The sequence below is a fragment of the Oreochromis niloticus genome, linkage group LG14, assembly GCF_001858045.2.
Source record: "Oreochromis niloticus isolate F11D_XX linkage group LG14, O_niloticus_UMD_NMBU, whole genome shotgun sequence".
Classification (NCBI taxonomy): Eukaryota; Metazoa; Chordata; class Actinopteri; order Cichliformes; family Cichlidae; genus Oreochromis; species Oreochromis niloticus.
In genome coordinates, this window is record NC_031979.2 from 22017940 (window position 1) to 22039581 (window position 21642).

Here is a 21642-nt window from a genome sequence, read left to right on the forward strand (position 1 = left end):
ACACAAATGTTTTCTTCTTTTGCTTAAAAAAATAATTTTACCTTACTTTAGCATTAGACACTTTAACCTGCCAAAACAATTAAAGGGAGTGAGGAGGTTTTTAAGAAAATTTTACAGTTTAAAATGCACTTGAGTGGGCGATTGGTTCAATAATAAATACTGAACATTTGGCAATAAAGCTTGGTAACTGTTGTGTTGGAAACTGCTAAACTAAGAAAAAGAAAGTGTTCTGAATTTATGAGTTAAATTATAGAATTTTTTTAACCAAATGGCACTCATATTTAACTTAAGCAGATAGTTGCATGAACACTAACCTTTGGATTTCTGCGCAGACTTTTGAGAATATTTCTTTTTTTAGGATCCTCACTATCCTCATTGGAGTTGTCCTTCTTAAGTCCTTCGTCATCCTGGCTTGCCTTGAGTGAACTCCCCATCTCATCATCGCTGCCGATAGAAAAGCTCGTCCTAAAATTGCTGAACTTTCCAAGCCGTTTGGATCTGTCTCTGTAAAGCTTAGGCTTTATGCCAATAGCAGACAATTTTCTTCTGCGCTCCAGTGAACTGCTATCAGCTTCACTGTCTGACCCATTCCCCCCAGCACTCCCATTTGAATGACCCTTGTTGGCATTGCGGATGGTGATAATCTTGCCCTGTGTGCTGTCATGTGGGACAGAGTAAATATTTTCCTCTTCTGTGTGTCTAGGTTTGCTCACAGCATCCATTGGCTCAGCATAGTCTGAGGGGTCATAGCCACCATCACTACCTCGGGCCCAGGTGACAGCTTGGGGCAAAGAGCGGCGGTTGGTGCCTCCCTGTTGGTCCATGTAAGGGCCAAGATTAACCTTAAGGACTGGCTTGGGCTTCACTTGTGGAGGAACTTTGTTGTTCACCTTACTCTCAAAAGAGCTAAGCTCGGAAATGAAAGAGAAGGGATCATCTGAATCCATTTCTGACAGCTTGAAGCTTCCCAGTTGGGAGCTGAGAGTATCCTCCCTCAGGGTAGGGTAAGGAGATGATGGATCAATATCATCTTCTGAGTCCAAAAGTGTAACTGGGCTGGGAGAGCCACCACGAGGGCTGACGCTCTCATTGGTGCATGCCTCTGCTACATTGTCATACATGTGTGTGGCCTCAACAATGGTGCGCTTCTCCATCACCTCTTTTAAGAAAGGCTGGAAGAGATCTATCTTATGAAGACCACCTACTACGCCACCATGTCCACATATTATCGTGCTAAATCTTGCCTCTATTTCATGAGCCAATTCTTCCCCCTGAATAACTTGTTTCTTAGCAGAGTCTGAATCTGACAGCTCCATCTGGCTCTCCCCTACTGCTAATAACTGGATTGGGATGATGTCTTGTACCTCACACAGAAAAGCACATAATGTCTCCATAGAGGCCTTGCGGCGAGTAGAGTAAACAGCAATGTAGCCATGGACGAGCCCAGTCTTGCGAAGGGCTAATGAGGAATGGAAGGAGAGCAATGACAGCTCGATATTCTGCTTCTGACCTCCTATACTAAGATCCAGCATAACAGAGGTGCCACCACCGAGACTCGAGGAAGGACGACAATGCTGGGGCAAAAGGAAGGGAGCAAGGAGTTGGTCTAGGTCGTAGGTGTCTCCGCACATCAGGCACATGACTATCCTCAGGTCAGCCTCGAGCATTGACTGGGACTGAGAGTCTCTGAAGGTAGAGGATGGAGGAGGTAGTGGAGGGGAGCTGCTCCCTATGTTTCTACGTATTTCTAAGAGTCCTTTCAACATCTGAGTGATCTGCTTCTCGCTGACATTGCGGCCATAACCCATGCCTGGAGAGGCAGGGTCTAGGTAAGCACTCTGTAGCTTTGCAGCTACCTGCTGCCCTTGTTGTATGAGAGTTTGAGCTGTCTCCCCTCCAATATCCCCTATGGACCCCACCCCCCTCTTGGTGACCAGAAGGAGGGACAGTGGCAGTTGAGCAAAGCTGTTTTCCCTTTCCCGTCTGCTAATAGTCGACTCTCTAAGTTTCTCTATACTCTCGACAACATAGGAGAGAGATTCCTTTGAATTGTACAAACATAGGCAACCATGCGGTGTAAAGGTTGGTGTGTAGAAGGAATTAACTGGCAGACGTACATTGCCCTCTATGGGACGGAGGGTCAGCTCATACAGCCTTCCATCTAGCACGTACCGGTCGTCACTGGTGCACAAGGCTCTTATCTCATTGGCCATCTCTCTGGCTAGCCCATCTTTTCCTAGAATTACAAGATTTATCCGTTCAGCTCTCCCCCCTTCCAGTCTTGCAGAGTCTGATGAAGGGTACCGAGTTGGGAATCTGGAGGCCAGTATTTGCTCTATCTTAGTATCCACACAGTGCGGATTGTTGGGACAGGATTCCTTTGTGGGGTGATAGATAAAGTGGATATGTTTCAGTACAAGAGCATCCCTTTCTGCCTGCAGCTTCTGAAGGGCCTTAAATCTTTGCTCCTCCCCCAGCACTTCTTGAATGGCTCCCATTTTCTCTTTACTCGGTTTTGCATCCAACTCTAACTCATAAAAGAGCTCAGAATATTCAAGGAGCAATTCTTGAAAGTCTTCTTTGGCCCGGTCGATGATTTCTTTCTGGTGCTTATTGTAGATATCCAGATATTCAGCTTCATCCAGCCACCGGTAGAACTCTTCATTCATAATGAAGCTTCTGGCCTCCTCCCATGGCTTCCCTGGTTTGATAAAAGAAGAGACACTTAACTGCTCCTTGAACTCCCATCTCATTTCAGCCCGTTTCCGCTCATTCCTTAGCTGCTCCAGATGGGACTCATAGATGGCTTCAGCTGCAGGGGTCTCCAGTAGGTCTTGTGGGATGCGATCATCTTCCGTGTTATCAATGTGTGCTGTGGTCTCCCAAGGTGTATCATCTAACACAACAAACCACTGAGAGAAATCTCTTTTTGTCTCCAGGACTTTCTGAACTCCAGACCAGCTCAAGTGGTCTATCTCATCCAACTGTGGTAAGAGTGTAGACAGTGCCTGTGGCAGAGTACTTAGATAGAGCTTCCTAAGTTTCTCTATGTGTTCTTGTTTAAGTCTATGGACATGCTGCTGGAAGAGCTTCTTAGCTTTAGCAGTGCCCTCAAGAAAAACATAGTCCTTGTACTCGGGGGCAGTCTGCATGCGCCGACTGACAACAGGCCATGTCTCATTGTAGTTCTTTACAATTCGGTTGACCAGCCACTCATAGCGGTCTTTGGCTGAGGCAATCTGTTGACTCTGCTGTTTCAGTGCCTCAAAGTAGGGGATAATCTTGGGCTTTCCCCTACTCTTGTCTATTAATTGAACCAGTGTAAGAAAGGCTAGGTCAACATTGACATTGGAACGTGCTGAGGTTTCTACCACCTGTAGATTCTTCTTAGTTAGGGCAAAAGTGTGTGAGTCTTTAATATACCGCTCAACACCTTCATCACATTTGGTGAGGACCAGAACCACAGGCTTTTTTGTCTTTGCTAACTGGTTATATAAGTTGGTAACAAACTTCATCTGATCCTCAAAGCTACGGTTCATACCCCTGCTAACATCTACAGAGAGTAAGAAGCCATCCACCATAAGCTTGCCTTCAGGCATCTGTTTCTGCTCAAAGTCTTGTTCTAGCCCCAGCTGATCTGTGCAAAAGTACATCAGCTTTTCAGCTGAAGCCATCTTGGTGGAAGCTGCCCTCTTGATGTAAGGCTGCAGTGCCGTGCTTCGGTGTGGCTGAAATGTCTGATCATCAATGAACTCAGTCTGCTCCACCACATTTATACGGCATTCTGACCCCTCCTCCATTGTCCTTACAGCCTCTCCCCAGTATAAGAAGTGGTCATTGTTCACTACACGTCCTCCAAAGTCACTGGTACTGAGAACAGAGGTGTGATCTAGGTAGAAGTCATCTGCACTTGGCCGGACAAAGCGGTTACACAGGCAGGACTTGCCCACACCGCATTGCCCTTTCTCCTTCTCTGTGCCGGACAGCCCAAGCACAACCAGGTTGTAGGTGGGTGGCCGCGGATCTTGCTTTTTGGCCATCATCGTCGCTGGCAGACGCTCATCCTGCCATGCTGGCCGTGAGCTCTAGAGAGAGGAGCAGGCTGCCAAGGAAGCAGGGTTTCCATGCAAGAGAAGCTCACTGGTCTGAGGTATGGTCCTGCATGATAGAAAGAGAGAGACAAAAGTGAGATTTAATCTAGAGATATACAAAAAAAATATTCCAATATTCTAATGACAACCTTTAGCTAATGTCTCACATCTAAATTCCTACTATGTGCCTGTGTTCTGTTAACAATTGTTAATCTGTGATCCTATTTCTCCACTGAATATTTCCTGAAAAGATTGAGGTCAGTGGTAAAGCTGTTGGAATGCTGCACATTACTTAACCCAGCTGTAGCTCAGTTAAAGGCAATTTTTCCCCAGTTTAACTCATTTAATTTTAATGCTGCCAGGACTGCAGTGCTAACAGTGGTGCCTTCCACATTTCATTCTCATGTTCATTGCAACGCAATGTGTGTTTTGGCTTATTATCTGGCTTCTAACAGTCTGGTTGGTTTGCCTCACTCACAGCAACATTAGAGGAAAGTAATGTAGCTCTTTCACTACTGCAGCAAACAAACAAACGACTGTGCACGCAAACATATGCACACAAGTAGCACGACACACTTGTAGAAAAAGGCACACCAAGCTCTCGGCACCCTAAATGAAAGACACACACAGGAAGATGAAAGCAGATAAGTGTTCCAGAGCTAAAGTTACTAATTGGCCAACTAGGGAAAGCCATCTGCATTTTAAAAGGCTGCATTGCCTGTTGGCTGACTTGTTTCCATCAAAAACATGTTTCCCTATGTTTATAACCAAACAGATAAGAGTTGGCTCCTGTACCATCATTAATGTCATGCATATTTACCTAAATCAGAAGCAAGAAATGGCTGCATTGCAAGTAAGAAAAAGGCAAAAACACATAAGACCATATAGAGATGCTTAGTTGCTCATCTCAGTATTATTTATTCGACTGGTAGATTAGGCCTAAAAATAAGTTAAGAAAAGGGAAAGGCTGAGGCATGAAAGGGTGTTACAACACAATTTGTATGGAACAAAAATCTTGTTAAGCTCTCAGACAGATAGCACGCACTGCATTTCAAAATGATGGAGACCACCCCCTCCATGTCATAACTGAGTCATTTATGTAGTAAAAACAGACATTAAAACAGACATTAAAACCACTATTAATCATGAACAGCTCTTTTGACAGAGAACACAAAAGCAGCCAAAGCCTTCATTATTTTTGAATCGAGTTTGTCAGGCAACACAGATCTGACAAAAAACAAGCTACACCCAACCTGCTATGTAATGACTACTACATATTTTATATACTGCATTTCTGAGTTTTATTTGAAAGGGAGTGCCACTAATCAAAGTTCAAAGCTGAAGCCTAGCGTTTTGCTAAAAGTAAATTCCACTCAGGCTGTGGATTAAAATTACAGAGACAAGAGTGCCCCCGTGCTTAACCAGGTGTATGACCCAGCACCAGCAGGAAAAGGAATCCATATCAAATAGAATACCTCGTGTTTTGATATTTATAGAGGAAACATGCATGAAAAATGCATCAAAGCTCACAGAGGTGGACCAAATCCCTATAATAACAACATGCATTGTACACTGTGTACAGCCTGACTTGATGGTCGATAGGATCAAATACGAATATGACCTAGGAATTATGATTAATTCATCTCCTTCTCTCGCTGTGTGTGTCTACTTGCTTGATAGTATATGAATGTACACATTATAGATGACCACCACACACACACACACACACACACACACACACACACACACACACACACCACTTTAACTGGGTGGGAAGGACTGCACTGTGGTATTTATCGAGGTAGTCTGTGGGTTAATAACAAACCTGTTCACTGACCTAATTATGTTCGCATTACACAGATGACCTCAGCAGATACCTCAACTGCATCCACCAGAAAAAAAAAAGAGACCTGCTGCCCCTGGACATGGTCCACTGACTTAATTGAACATCTATTCAGCATAATAATAATAATTTCTTAATATACAGTGTCTACATGATCCTTTGCTGTGCTGTATACAGACATCCTTCACAGACATGAAATTAAAAAGCTGCATGGTACTCAAGACCATCAATAAATACAATACATACTACAATACATATTTGTAGCTGCCATATTATTAGTGGATCCTTCATACGTGGTAACCTTTAATTTTACAGCTACTGCTAGTCTGTACAGCAATATCACTTATTATAAATTGCATATACTGCATTTCTTTTTATTCCCCCAGAGTAAACCAAAAGGGATTTCTGGTAGGTCTGTGGGCTCTATTTTTGCATTGCTAGGTTGTAAAACTTATCTCTGTAGCGTAAACTGTTGTGACATGCTTGAAGTAGCTGTCTACTGCATGAGCTGAGAGGGGGTATTACCTTTACAGATAAGTAAGGAAACCCTAGTGCAGAACCACATTAGCATGAATGTTTCATCTGAGCTTGCACATGCGTGCACATAAAGATGACCCAGAATGTATCCTATGTAATCAAGATCCTGGTGATGATCACTTCATGTGTGAAATAGGTCATGTTTGCGACCAGCAGTGAGGGTCTGGATTAAGTGCAGTCAAGCACTCCGAAAGTCTATATGGACCTGGCGGCTGGCCAGGCTCAGCACTCTTACAGATGCCCTGCTAGCATCTGCTCTGCTGACCCTACCTATCTTTTTCTAATTATGTTCCCATGTGTGTGCAAGGTGTACATGGACCTCCAAGTTCATATAGATTTTGTGACAGTCAGCCCACATATTCACTAGAGCAGAGTGCAAGTTAATGTGTGCGCGTGTGTATGACAAGGAGATAGGCTTAAAAAGAAAAAAGTAGCAACAAAAAAAAGTGTTGATGTTATTTTTGCTGGTCTGTTGTGAGGACGCAATAGTTTCTAACACAGCGAATAATAGAGAAAAATGAAATGTCTCGCTGAGTGACGGCTGCACCAAAGTCACTGACAGAAACACAGAATTTATATTAAACTGCAACTGCACAATTCAGCTTGTTTCTACAGCACGTCTGCTGGCAGCATAAGTGCAGCATTTCACACAATAGATCTAGTCATTAGGGGAATACATTTCCTCTTTCCCATAAAGACACCACTGCTTGTGCTTAGCCAGTCTCAGTGCAGCAGTCCAGGTGCAGAGTAGTCAGGCAGACAGTTTCCCAGTTCACCCTGAGGCCTGGTGTCTGCTGCGCATGTCCAGCCGCATACCACCATCTCGAGGCCCTGGGCTGGTTTAAAGGCCTGTGTTGTATCTGCCTTGGACCCTGAAACGTGACAGTAGGCAGAATGACAGGAGATGGAAAGGAGGGCAAGGCACTGTAGGGAGGCAAAGGAGGGTGTGAAGTTTGTACCCCCATCCTCTCCATGTGCACTAACGAGAAGGGGTACAAGAGGAAGGGGAGAGAGGTCAGCAACCTTGGTCATGTGAGTTGCAGATTGGAATTCCCTGAGGGAGAAGGGGCAGGGCGTGGTGAGGCGCGGAGGATACAAGGGTCAAAGTCCGACCCATCCCATCACTCACCCCCCTGTGTAATCGCAAATAGCATTATAAGCATGGTCTACCCAAATACCACATCTCCATTTGCCTGATTATTTCATTCCCTCCTTTCAAACTGTTTAAAAGCAGGAAAGATACAGCAATCTTGCCTTGACCGAACCAGCCCTTTTTAGGACACCCGCTCTCCCTCAAGGACAAAGTAGAGGAAGATATGATGTGTCTGTAAGGTACTGGAGTTCAGCCTTAAGGTAATGCTGGGGCGTCAGGGCGTGAAGTTCAGAATAACACGTGCTACAAAGGGCAGCAAGGGAGAGACTGTTCACTGCCCGTGAGGCCATGCAGCTTTCAAGAGTTGGCTGCATTCCTTTCATTACAGAGTTACAACAGTTAGCAAGGGAGGATGACAGCCAGGCCTGTTTTGATACACACAGAAATCCTTACAGACTGGAAATGTTGGACAAGAGAGAGTCCATATGGATTGAATGGGATGACCATGACTGAAAGCTATATCTACGGAGAAAGAATTTTAAAGTCAGAGACAGAAAAATAGTTGTGATGGAAATAAATGTTGAGTTGAAGTGCAACACTGTTAGTAAAGGTCAAGTATTTTATAGATATAGAGTGAAAGAATAGTATAGTATAAATAATATTTCTGATAAAAGAAGGAGTACTTTATCACTTTTCTTAAGTTGCTGCCAAAATCATCAGATATGCCTCAGAGAATCTCACACAGTACAGTGTGAACAGTGCTAAGCAAGGACAAACTAGGAAGCCGAGTTTCCCAGAATACCTTCTGGTTGTAGAGTAATACACACTCAGGAAAGGCTGGGAGTTGACAGAAACAAAGGTCATGAAATAGTCATGAAGTGTGCAGGGTGGTGATGTGGATTATGATGACGACAGAGAGGCAGCAGGGAAAAAATCCCTCTCCTGTATTCTCGAAGATTCAAGAGTGAATGACCCTTCCTTTGTCTTCGTCCACAACGTGCCCCCCCCTTACCCCCACTTGTATGAATTAGGTCTGCAGCTAGTTGTACTTCTCTTGTCTCACCCAGAACATTACCATCATCATATAGATTTCCGATTCCCATCTGTCAAGAATCCCTTCTCCCTCGCCCGCTCCCATTTTGCCCCTCCTCTGGAGACTTGCTGTCCATTAGTAAGATACTAGGGTCGTGGCCAACGCATTGGGGCTGTGTGTGGGTGTCGACAGTCCTTCCACTGATGCTGCTTCCTGTTCAGGGTGGGTCGGCTCGCAGTGGAAAGGAATTAATTGATATGAATGCTGAATGCTGAGTCAGAAACAACTCATTTTAAACATCACTTAACCAGCGATGCACACAGACGTGGGTCTTACAGTGACTCAAATATATAATGTATATGCATCTATATGTGAATGCCTCCGCACTTCACATTCACTGCCCTTTACACGAAGTGCTCTGTGGCGCAGTGCATTCAGCGTAACCACTTAAACAGAAGGCCTTTTCCACATATGCAGCATATCCATCAATCACACACACCAAACAGGAAATACAAATACCCTCACTCTTTCCATCCATTGTGTGCATGCATCAACAGAAGGCAAACACTGCAATCACACCACTGCTAACATATTTCACATGTGGCCAGGCAAACAACCGCACAAGTACACCCAACTGTAATAAATGATTCCTACAAAAATACTTTTGCACAGGCTGAATTAATCGACCTATAGCTCTCATATTTCATAGTAAGTTTTTTAAAAATTAAAAAATAGTAAGTTTAATTCCCATAAACCCATCAAAAAGATATTTTGATGCCAACAACCAGAAATATTAACGCAGCAACCAAACCATCACATAGCCAGGTCCCGATTCAGAAGCGCTTGTTAGCTGTGACTCAGATTATGGTCACTCTGTGGAATAGCTTCAGCTAGTCGCATGTTTCCATTTGCAGGATCCTTTGTGCATTAGCATGATCTGATGGAACAGTGATATAAAAAGGCAAATATCATACCCCCCACAGCCTCTCTGTCTCAGTACATATTTGCATTCCTCATGCGCACTGAAACACACTAATGGGAATATAATACCTCTAAAAAATGATTAATACTGCCATACATTCTAAAACACCATCATTTTAATTACAATACACCTTAACATTAATTGCAGCTATATTCTCAGAAGACTCCTGAGCATTATTAGTAAGTCACTCCCATGCAGCTATTCCCTCTGATGGACCCCCGAGGAGACAATGCTGCTGGACAAACAGGAGGAGGCAATAAACAAAAACTACTGAGAATCCAAAATAGCCAGAGCAAAGAAGACTGCATTCACAGTCCAATCTGAATTTCAAGACTAAAGATTTGGAGGAGCTAAAAACCAGGAAAGAGCAAGGTTTAAGTGGCATGAAAAAGGACAAGTTCGAATAATCATTGCATTTAAAATATTTTTGTGTATCGGACTGTTATTGAAGCAGAAAAAAAGTAACGCTCACTTCAGGGTTAACAGCGAGACTATTTGCCTGATAAACACATTAATCTACAGGATGAATGAAAATATGAACTGAAAATGATCAATTGGCTGAAGTCCAGATGTGTGATGGAGCCAACTGAAAGCACTGCACTTTTAAGACACACTCTTTTACATTTGCCCTAGAAATTCCCTGTTCAACAGGCTGTACAACATAAACAACAACAACAACAACAACTGGTGCTTTGCATGCAAGGTCAGAAGGACAGATGGCCTGTGTTTTCCTTTGGCACAAAACTTTATCTGTGGACCTTCGCTCTCCCTGCTTCTTAATTCCCTCAGCCTGACATGAACTGGCGTACTTACTTCTTTTAATGCCCTTGGACCCTTGTGTAATTTTACCTTCGTTCTTTTCTTTCTATCCCCCTCTCTTCATTTCTTATCATGTCTCCCTCTCTGTCTCTCAGTTTTTTCTCCCGCAGCAGTGCCTAACCTTGCAGCCGGGCCTCTGTCAGACTAGCAGACTGTCTGCTGGTGATATTAGCATACATCTGATCCCTGCTCCCCTGCTAGAAGGCTTGTCAGCATCAGCACAACTGTATACACACATTCAGACATCCAATACAGCCGCCCTGTCCTCCTAGCCAAACGTGATGCAACAGCACAAACAAAAACCGACAAACACGGATATAGAAAGTACGCAAATATATCCAATGCACAAGGCAGGACGCAGAGCATTAAACGCAGACACGGGGGCAGGCTTTCAGAAAGTAAACAAAAACATGGACGTACGCGGCAGTTTTATGCCTAAATCTGACAGCATTTTGCAGAGAGCGGTTAGCAGGTGGGTTTTTAAACTCAGCTGGCAATCTTCCACCTGAATGAGCTTCCAGTTCTAATTACTAGTGTAATTGGTTTGATGGTGTGTGTGTGTACGCCTCATTTTAGCACTAGGGATGACCTCCATCTCTCAGCACTGACAGGTGGATATCATGTGCCTGCATTTGTCTTTGTTAATAAACACGTCCATGTGCCATTGCACTATGATAAACTATGAATGTAATAAAATAACACCACACCAAATAGAGTTCCTCAATTAAAAAAAAAAAAAAAAAAAGTGCATAAACTAGGAAAGAAGTCATATGCATCTGATGCGTCTGAAAGAACGGCAGAGCCAAGCAGAACTTTCTATCCTTTACATCCTAAATAATAGAACACAGCCGACTCTGCGCTCTGGCCTCTGGGTGGAAAGTCTTCATGTAGTAAGAGAGTGTCTTGATAAAACAAAATAATGCAATTTTGTAGATTTTCAATAGCTCGGCTCAGTGACTCACACTTATTCAAAACTGCAATTCCACTCCTAGGCACAGAAAGCTATTCACATAAAATAATATGATTTGTGAGTGGCAGATCAACTGCTGACATTACCTTCAATTTAATTGTCATTATTAACCCATTTTCAGCAGAGCGCTCGTCCTTAGCTGGAGTAAGTGCTTAATAGATGTGCTGGGTGTGTTTTCCAGATGGTGCACAAGACAGGAAAGCTGTGTGCACTCACGGAGCGATGCCGCTGCCACCGGAGCTTAATTTTTATTACTTTATCAGCCGCTGCAAAGATTTTGACAGTCAGAATAAACTCAGGGGCAAAGGCTTGATTGCAACATTTTTTGTTTTTTTGGCGGTACTGATACAGCTTCAATTGTTTTGTCCTAATACGAAGGAAAGTTTCGATTGTGCAGCATATAAGTAGTGCACATGTGTGTATCCTCTGCATTCCCTGCTTCCTGCTTTGGACTGTTAGAGGAAAGCAAGAACAGACCAAACAGGTCTGGTGGCTGATTTAACGTCACAAACCTAAAGCCAAATTATTCAAAGTATATCTATTTTTCATTTAGATTTCCTTGAGATGTGGTAGGAGCTTGAAAGGTTCTTTAATTGACTTTCTAAACACAAACCTGAAAAGAAAAAAAATATATATACATTTTACAGTTAGCCTCTATGCAGGATATCATCAAAGAGAGAGACGTTATTAAACTGCTGATACATTAAAGACACGCCATTCAGAAAATTGCAGCTGCCAAGGCTTTTACATGTGAACATTTTTCACTTTGACATTAAAGAAATACAATAATTTTTCTCAAATCGCAGAGAGTATAAGCGCAATGCTGCTAAACTCTTTCCATCTGTACTTGTGACCTGCAGGCTTTGTATATAATTATGCTCTATGATCCCTACAGGGAGCTCTTACATCAGCCAGAGATCACCCAAACCGTTACTAGGTGACAGATGGTCTTCACGCACACAAAAACAGCCACTTACACCTACAGCATATGCTCCAACATAGATACGGCACGTTCACATCTAACAATATACACAAGCCCTCTAACTCACATGCTCCCTGCTTACACACTGAACATTTAAATAAACTTTTTTCCCCCCCACACTCCTCTTTGCTACAAAAATGTTCATGCACTGCTGAATCTTGAGACCAATTAAAAAGGAAAATGACAGAAACGAAAAAAAAGGGGGACTGAGGGGGAAGTGGAAGATGATTTAAAGCTATTTCTACAGAAGGCTGCTGAAGCAAAGTGGTGGCTGTGAAAGCGGTGCAGCAAGCCTGCGAATGCCACATTGCATGTGGTCTGGTCTGTTCTTGTCATGTTGTCATGTGTGGAGTCTAGGTGCTAATGGGCTAGCCTGGACAGCGGCGTCCTTGTAGCACCATTGCACCCTGCCAGAAGCAAGACAAGACAAACTAGTCAATAGTTGCCACCTTCATTCGCATCTCTAGTCAATTCTCTCTGTCCTCTCCTGCTCTGTGGAAGGCTAATAAAGCAGACAGTAGTAATAAAAAGGTGCGCCTGGACAAAGCACTGCCAACTGCTTTTGACAGGCTCCCTAGAATTAAAGGCACAACCCAGATTCAAACAATAGTTGGAGACAGAACACCCCAACACAGGCTTTGTTTGTGTAATTATTTTTTTGTTGAATTGGATGCTTTTTTTTTTTGTACTCTTATACTGATCGGCTGAGTTAGGGATGGTGAGAAACGGCTCATTGTACAAAATGGAAAAATTGATTTGAAAAGTACAAATGGTTTGTGAAAGCTTATATTGACGCCAGAGTTAAATTGTGTTTTTCATTTCGAGTGTTTCAAAGAAAAAGAAAAATTATTTTCCATTGGTAAATACAACCTTCCAAGAACTTGGGTATACCACATTATAAAAGAAAAAGAAATGAGCCAAAGAAAATGAAAGTTTGCTCGAAGTGAATGTATTGTGAGGCGTAGGTGTGTGCGAAATCACAAATGAAGTAATAAGAAATATTAGGGAGCAACAAGAAGAGTTTCCAACTAAACAAACAGAAGAGAAAGTAGGACTTGGTGCCGCGGCAGGGAGTTAACACAAGGAGCTTCTGGTAAGTGCTTAGAACTTGCAGTTGGCTAATGGTCCACAGACAGGACTACTTCATCGCTCATCTGTACCTCTTACCGCTGCCCTAACAAGCCTCAACATAAAAATCACAGACAACCACCTTCAATGCTCTTGTGTCCTCAGCCTTACCAACCACCGTCTCCTGTCTCTACTGCCATTCACTTTTAATCTTCATGACATTTTTCATCTTTAAATTGCTCTCCGATCACTTATGACATCTGTTCAATCATCAACTCAGAGACTTTCCACGACTTCAAGCAACTACAGGAGAAATAACCGCTGAGAGGAAGTAGGCAAAAGACAAACTTTTCTAAATTTCCAGGCAAGCAACTGAAGCAACAACCAATGAGAGGGAAGAATACCAATGATTGGCATATGAGCTAGTAGTAAATACATTAGTGGGTCACCTAGGCAACCAGAGCCTGGAATGTCGTTCAGCTTCAAAGCGATGTGCGATGAGTGAATCGCTTCCAGTGTGTATGCAGCTTTAAACCACCTGAACACCCAGAAGCATCAAGCCCGAGTAACAGAAGAAAACGGCTTGATGGTCTCTCTATAAAACACACACACAGAAAAACTGGGGGATAGGTGGGGTCACTGCAGAAAGAAAGGAAAAAAAAGATACAATTGAAAACACCTGAACCTGCCTCCATGTCAATTAAAGATAATGACTTTTTACTGGTTGCTACAGTAACCAACTATTGGCACAAAGGCAGATGGTTACAGAGGTTTTTTTTCCCTCTTTTCAGTGTTCTTTCACTCCCTCTCTGTCTTTATCACTTTCATTTTTTCCACCAGATTCACTCTCTTTTTCTGCCCTCCTGCCTGCCTCACCAAACTGCAAATCATGCACAGATAATAGAAAGCCAAAGAGATCGGAGCCCGGCTCATACTGATTTTGGGGGTTGACACCAATGCACGTTTGATATTATATACAGTATATAAAACATGTTATATCAAAAAAAGGGAAATGACAGGGTTCTTGTTTATTAACTTTGCAACAGTGCATCTCACAAACAGCTTGACTGTTACACAAACTTCTGGCAATGCTGTGCATAAAAGTGACCTTGAGCTGCTATAATGGACAAACTAGGTGAGCACACCAATATCGAAAACACCCCACCGTCCTTCTGCACCATGTTGTGGAATGTGTTCAGCGCATATCGCACCAATAGACCAATATCATCTGATAACACTGGTTCACTGGTAAATCTGTCAAATTAAACTTTATCTGTGCTTTTTCTCCTTTATGGCAAGAACTAGAAGTTGTTTAATATAAAAACAGTGAACACAACAAACTACAATATATAGAACACAGTGTTTAGCCATATGTAGCCTGTAAGCTCTAGCAGCACATGAATATGTTAATCTATCACCTTTTGGAACTCTTCTAGCTGTGCTTATGCGCCTGTATGTGGGAGTACCACCCCTGAGTTCCTCCTGTAGTCTGAATGGAGGAAGCTGGCAGGCTCTGGGGCAGCAAGTCCAGAGGTTACGGGGGTTGTGCTTGGTCATCCATTTTAAAGCAGTCTACAGACAGACACTGGTGCGCCATTACAGCTCAAGACTTTGCTACTCTGCACTGAGCTGTCTGCAGCTGCAGCAGTATTAAGGCCCAAGGCCAACCTTTGCCTGACGAGGCTCGCTAAGAAGCCTCCGCTAACTAATTGGTCGTGTCTACATTACACTCAAATGGATGCAGTTTTTCAGGCTAAGAGTCAACTTTTTAAAATTACAGATTAACATTTTTGTAGGAGTAGGATCATTTTGTATTTTACACATACAACCACAAAAAGAAAATTGTGATTAATTCACTGCCATCCTTTCTAATATTCTCAATAGGTCTATGGCAATTCTATTGAAAGTGGAATAGTGTCAGTATAAACTCAAAAGCAACAGTAATCACACTGCCAATGGATGTATGCAATAGGTGGTGATGCTGTAATAGGGATTGTCCTTGAGCGGTAGCATTTGAGCACGCAATTAATAGTTCCTTTCACTGCGCATCTACTTCACCTACATGTTAGCTTGTTCCTTTTTTTGTTAAACTTAATAATAATATCAGTTTTGAATGAGAACGATGCATAAGACAAACTAGTGTAGCACTCCAGCAAGTCTCACCTATGCACCTGATTTGTTAAGTGGTTAGCGGGGTGCATAAATCCACATATACTATAGACAGATTGATTTTAAACAGTAAAACTGCACCATACACAGTTTTATAGGACCAAGATAAAAATAGCTAAAAGTCACATGAGCATATTTTGTGGTCATCTAAGTCAGTATTTGTTACTTCCTTGGCAAGAGATGATCTGACTGGGTCTAGATTTACTTCCCTGTGTTTACAGAAAACCTGGAGGTCAAAGTCTGGATCTTTTAAAACAGCCTTGGAGGCTTCAAGGCTGTGAGACCAGGAGTAAAGGGTGAAGTTTAACTCTGCGATGCTGCACAATTGTTAAAGCTCACCAAACACAATGGCAGTCCGTAAACACAGCTGCAGCCATAAATAATCAATCGTGACCCCTGTTGACCTCATCCTCCTCTTCATTTGTAGAAGTTACACTTCTACTATAGAATTCAATCTTCTTCAAACTAGTTTCTGTGCATTGTCTGCTGTTCTCTCTCCAGGCCCGGAGGAAGAAAAAGTCAGGAAAAGGCAGCGGTGAGAATTAGACCATCCTCTCTGGCGAAACAGGAAAAGAACCAGGTTGGATTTTACAACAGTTCTCCTGGACCTAATCCAAGTGTTCACCCCTCCCATCTCTTCCATTCTTATGAAAACTAACACACACCTACACACAAGCACGCACACACCATTAAATTCCCGTTCTAAGCAATGATGCCAAGACTCCCTTTTCACTTTTCCCCTCCTCTCTCCACCCATTCCATCTCTTCCCTCTGATTGGCACTGTTGCTTCACACTACCTCATGTCCCAGGGTTCTCATATGAACCCACTGGCCAATCACAGTGGCTGATAAGGGTCCAAATTCTCTCTGGATTCCTGCCATAGGGTAAAAAAAAAAAAAGAAAGAAAAAAAATGCAGTCCTTCAAGCTGCGTTTTCTTCACATCACTCCTCTTATTAAAAAGATACAGGTTAAACTTGAACATTCTGGTAACACTTTAACAAAATAATTACAAAAAAAAGGAAAACTCACATGGCTTATGACTCACCACAGCAAGCTATGATGCAGTAGAAGTTATGAGAAAGGATCACCTGAAAATTCTTATTGTCTGAATTGAATTGCTTGCTATGCACGAACTTATATCAGGAAATAGCGGTAAAAAAATATCTTTTAACAATGTTCTTAAAGCATGGAATGATGTCACCAGATGTTTAGTTTTGTCCAGTTGGCAGTCAAAGTCAAAAGAACCACAGACAATAAACCTTCATATGTTTTTTTTTAGGATTACAAGAACAACTATACAAACAGATTGTATAGATCACATTGGTTACATGTAAAAATATTTATTCATAACTGAGCATACTCCATACACCGACGAAAGCCACAAGAGGTTGCAGACAGCCCGGAAGAAATGCAGAGAACCTTAAGATTGTTATCGTAATGAGTTGCTATTGTTTACAGAAGGTCGCACTGGCCCGACACTAGACCATTATGACACACAGAAATGAACCAAAGGAACATGCTCCCGTCTCTTAAACTGCCCATTCATAACAGCAGCGGGCCAGTATTCCTGCAGCCTCTGTACCTGACTGTGTTTCAAATGCAACACCACTCTCTATTAGTGATGACGTCATTTGAGATAACGCTCACCTCACAAAAGATGCACAAATGCGCACATCCGCCAAGGCGTAGCATCTTTAAGCCTTTCTAATCCTTGATGTGTGAGTACCCCCCCCCTCTCAAACAAAGGAGGGGGCCACTCACACACTCACCGTCTCACACACTCCATCTGTCTCTCCCTGAAGATGCTGGTCTGTCTACTGATGAGCGCAGGCAAGGTCATTAGTGTGATTGTTGTGTGAAGGTAAGGAGGGATTATTTTGCCACCGGCCACTCAACACACATCAGGGGACTTAAAGTTCTCTTTTTTTCCTCTTTATCTCTCTGTTTCTCTAGCAATCTCTCCAGCGTACTTTCTTTTTTCCTTCCCTTCTTGTCTCCATGGGGATTTGCACCCAGAGAGCCGGGGAGGGGAGGGAGGAATTAGGTGAGAAGGCGTGAGCCACTCAACAACTTTCTTCCCCCCCCTTCATACCGAGAGATAAGAGAAATATGTGTGAGCTGCGTGAGCAAAGCTTCGTCACGCACAGTGACCAAATGACCTTCAGTGAGCTCATTCATAAAGTCAAGCTACATAGCAGTGGGTTATGGCTAAACATCTACTAGTGATAAAATCTAGTGCGAGGGAGGGTGATAAAAGGCCGGAAAGAAAGGAATAAACGAATTAAGCCAGATAAAGACTTGTTTCTATTGCACTCTAGAGAGTTGCTGCCATGGTAGAAGAAAAGGTACAAAGGGAGAGAAAGCCCGATTTAGACTTCTACGGGAAATTTACGTCGTAACTAGAAACCACGCTTACCCCTAAGTTGTTGTGGGTTTTGTTGACCTTATGTCAGGTTACGTGGAAGGTTACAGCACAGGGTTACGAGGGGTTTCCGGTTAAGTTATGACGTAGATTTCCCGCCGAAGCATAATTTAGGCATAAGCAAGTCAGTGAAAGTGAAAGAAGGCAAAAATGAAGAGCTGAGCCACAACCTGAAGCATGTTACAGCCAGAATCTTCCTCCTTCAATTTATAGACTACATTACTATTATAAGCTCCTATTGTACAATAATCTTTAAAATCCTTGTCGCACGGCAATGGCAACAAACTGCTCCTGGCCTCAGTCCCACAGTCCACTTCGATGTTTAGTTTTTCCAAGTGTGGCTCTTCCCTCAGTAGAAACAACCTACGCTGGGAGCTAAATCAAGGGCTTGACACAATCAGGGGAAAATGATAATGAATGAAAAGAACTAAATAAGTAGAATTTAAACACAAACGATGTGGTGAGATACCGCGAGGTCAATTTAAAGTCAATCAGACATTGTCCAGACTGGTAAATATTGCCCCGTTTAAAAAAATCCACTACACTGCTTATTAAACCCTATCCCTTCATCTCCCCATTAACTGGTCTGTCAGGCTGTCTGTTTGTTGGCTGCTCTACACAATGACATGTTTACCTCCAGTCAGATTCCCATTTAGATCCCCGAAGATGCAGAGGGAGGTGAGAGAGTGTGTGTGAGTGTGCATCTAACAATAACAGAGAGGCTAGTTGTAATTTTGTCATTATCACCTGCACCACTAAATGCTTTTCATAATAAACAGCAAGGTGAGTTAGTTTAGCCTGACGCCTGTTTTTTTAGAGTATTATCACTTGAAATATAATGAACAAAATTGTCTGGATGATAAAAACAGTAGCTGTTTAATGGAATAATATGACAAGTATGCTGTACTCTAATATAGTAGGTCTGGAGCATACACATAGGTGTCAAATTATCCCACTACACATGTATCAAAGCTAGTTTTAGGCCTGCAAAACATTAAATGTGATTTTACCTAAGCAGAAAAGTCTGCATCACAAGGAGGAAGGTGTGACTCTTTATCAGAGCTCAGAAGCTCTGCATCCTCATTTGCAAACATCCTCACTTTCCAAGATTACACTAGTAACATTTCCATCACAGCCGGACGGAAAGCAGAACAAATAATATTTGGAAAATGCTGTAAGCCAAGCTTGATAGGGCATGAATCTCCAGTGATAAGTAATCTTGCTGAACCTCATGAGCAGCCAGTCTACAGTGCAACAACATACCACCACTGCACCCAGAGCGATGCCTGCCAGATGGGGAACGCAGCAATTTATGCACAGTCATGCTAGATTCGTTGACTCACCCAGAAATCAGACCACACAACCGGAGCACAGGTTCCTACATCGACTGTCTGCACATGAATCAGCATCCATGGAAATTATTGGTGAGGTTTATCAATATAACAGCTCTGACTGCCTTATCATAAAGCATGTAAACTTTTTTTTTGCATCCCACAACAACCTTTGTGCCACCCACTGAACACAAACCATAACTTGATTCATCTATGCACAGCAGAGAAGCTGGGGTTTATTATCTATAACCCTCCACGTAAGTGTGCACAGTGATCATACTCTGACCATTGCACTGAGATATGAGTCGTCTTTATACACACAAACCATGTGAACCATTCAGCTAGTCTTCTGGAAGGCAAATTTATGGACACACACGTCACTGTATCATGAATGTGTCTGTAGGCAAATTATCCAGCTTCTGCTTTGACAGCATTTTCGCAGAGCTCACTTCTCACATGCTGAAGAAAAAAAAGAACAAAAAAATCTACATGCCGGCACAGGAGACACCCTTTCAAACCGATTCCAAACCAACTACACAAACGCTCACGTAATTATCCAGGCAAATGAAGAGAGAGAAGCCATTTTTTCTGGTGTGTGTGTAGTCAGATGTACACATGGGTGAATGTCTAGATGTTCCACGCACAGCTTAAAGACATTAATCAAAAGTGTTAGCGCTTATTCTCACACATACAGCACGTAAACATCTTAACACCCTTCTCGTATAAGGATTGTTTCATTCAATCCACATTAACAACAAAGCTCGCCCACACTGTCTCTCTGTGCACCAAACATGCAGCGCTTGTGGTATAATAGGAGAACACGCAGCATAAAGACAGCACAAAGGCAGCTGGACCTGACTAGTGACAACACTCCCATTCATCACCAGGCCCCTAGAGACTCCACATCCCTTCACAGTGCCAGCAGTCATCCAAGTACACACACACGCACACCGTACAACGGCCCATGTCAGCATCACACCCAATCGAATAGGGTTACGTGTGTGTGTGTGTGTGTGTGTGTGTGTGTGTGTGTGTGTGTATCCACATATATTATTCATCTGCATGCGAGCACATGAAAGTGTCTCTGCTAGCAAAGATAAGGGGCTTCTTTATTTCAGCCTTTCGCCTGTGTGTGAATGCATGCAAGCATGCATACGTGTTCTTCCAATCGTCTATTAAACAGACCATTTACAAAAGGGAGAAGTGGAAACATATAGAGATAACAGGGGAGCAAAATGGTTTCTGGGACAAGGAACAACAAGATGAGGCAATAACAGAAAAATCACTTAATAGACAGAGGAATAAGAGAATATAGGAACAGGAAGGAAATGAAAGAGAAAGCGAGGCTTGGAGATGGCAAAGAGGGAGCTCAAGGGGGCTTATCGTTGTCATATTTTCATTTTATCGTATACATCCTTGAATTTTTGCAGAGATTTGCAGGAATCAGACAAGTACAGCCGAAGAAAACACAGTATATTTTGCCATCCCATCCTAGCCCACGGTACTCAGCATTCATCCACCCCATCAGCGCTAACAAGCCAATCCTGTCGGCACTCACAGTGGGCTTTATTTCATCTACAGCGCAGTCAGCTTCCACAAAACCAAACATGCATGCTGGCACAAGCACAATGAATTATACCCATACAAAAAACAAAAACAGGAAAAAAGGCATGAAAGCAAAAAAAATCATCCTTTTTCATACTGAAATGAAAAGATAACCCAAAATTTCTGGGCTCTCTTATCATCCACCATCTGTCTGCACCTGGATGAACACAGTGTTGTCGTCAAACAGGCGGCAGGTGGAGAAGTGGGATGAGGTGCGGTAAGGGAACAGGTGGGGATTTGAAAGCACTACTGAAGCTGCTCCACCTCCATATTCACAGGTGTATTTGTATCTGTAAAAAAGCTGGTAGGAATGAGCAAGGACCACTAAGGAAAATATGGTGGGGCTAAAATTGTGAACCTTGGATAATTAAGATGTTAAACATTTAACCCCACCCCCAACTGTTCATTGAAGCGGTTACAAAAGCAACTATTGGCAAATGTAGGTACTACTTAATGTTAAAAATGTTAATGTTAAAAATTCTCCTGCAATAAGAAGTCATTTTACACAATTTGTTACATTTCTGGGCAAATTACAGCCGGCTGCCAAACAGAATGTCTTTGTTAAACTTTCAAATAGATATCTCTTTCTAAAGTTTATCACAGTCAGCACGCTGCAGAAGCGCAGCGCTATTTTGCAGAAGTACTGCAACCACATTATTCGCCAGGGAATCTGGATCTTATATTTATCTTTTTTT

The 21642-nt window shown here is 42.7% G+C and overlaps 1 protein-coding gene across 1 annotated transcript in view; it reads right to left on the reverse strand.

The window, feature by feature from the left end:
* The window catches only part of arhgap35a (Rho GTPase activating protein 35a), a 62209-nt gene that overhangs the window by 19587 nt on the left and 20980 nt on the right, over positions 1–21642 (reverse strand). The window contains exon 2 of the mRNA XM_005455763.4: positions 315–4158. Within this exon, the coding sequence (XP_005455820.1) occupies positions 315–4043 (3729 nt within the window). The 5' untranslated portion in view covers positions 4044–4158. The remainder of the gene's footprint in view (positions 1–314; positions 4159–21642) is intronic.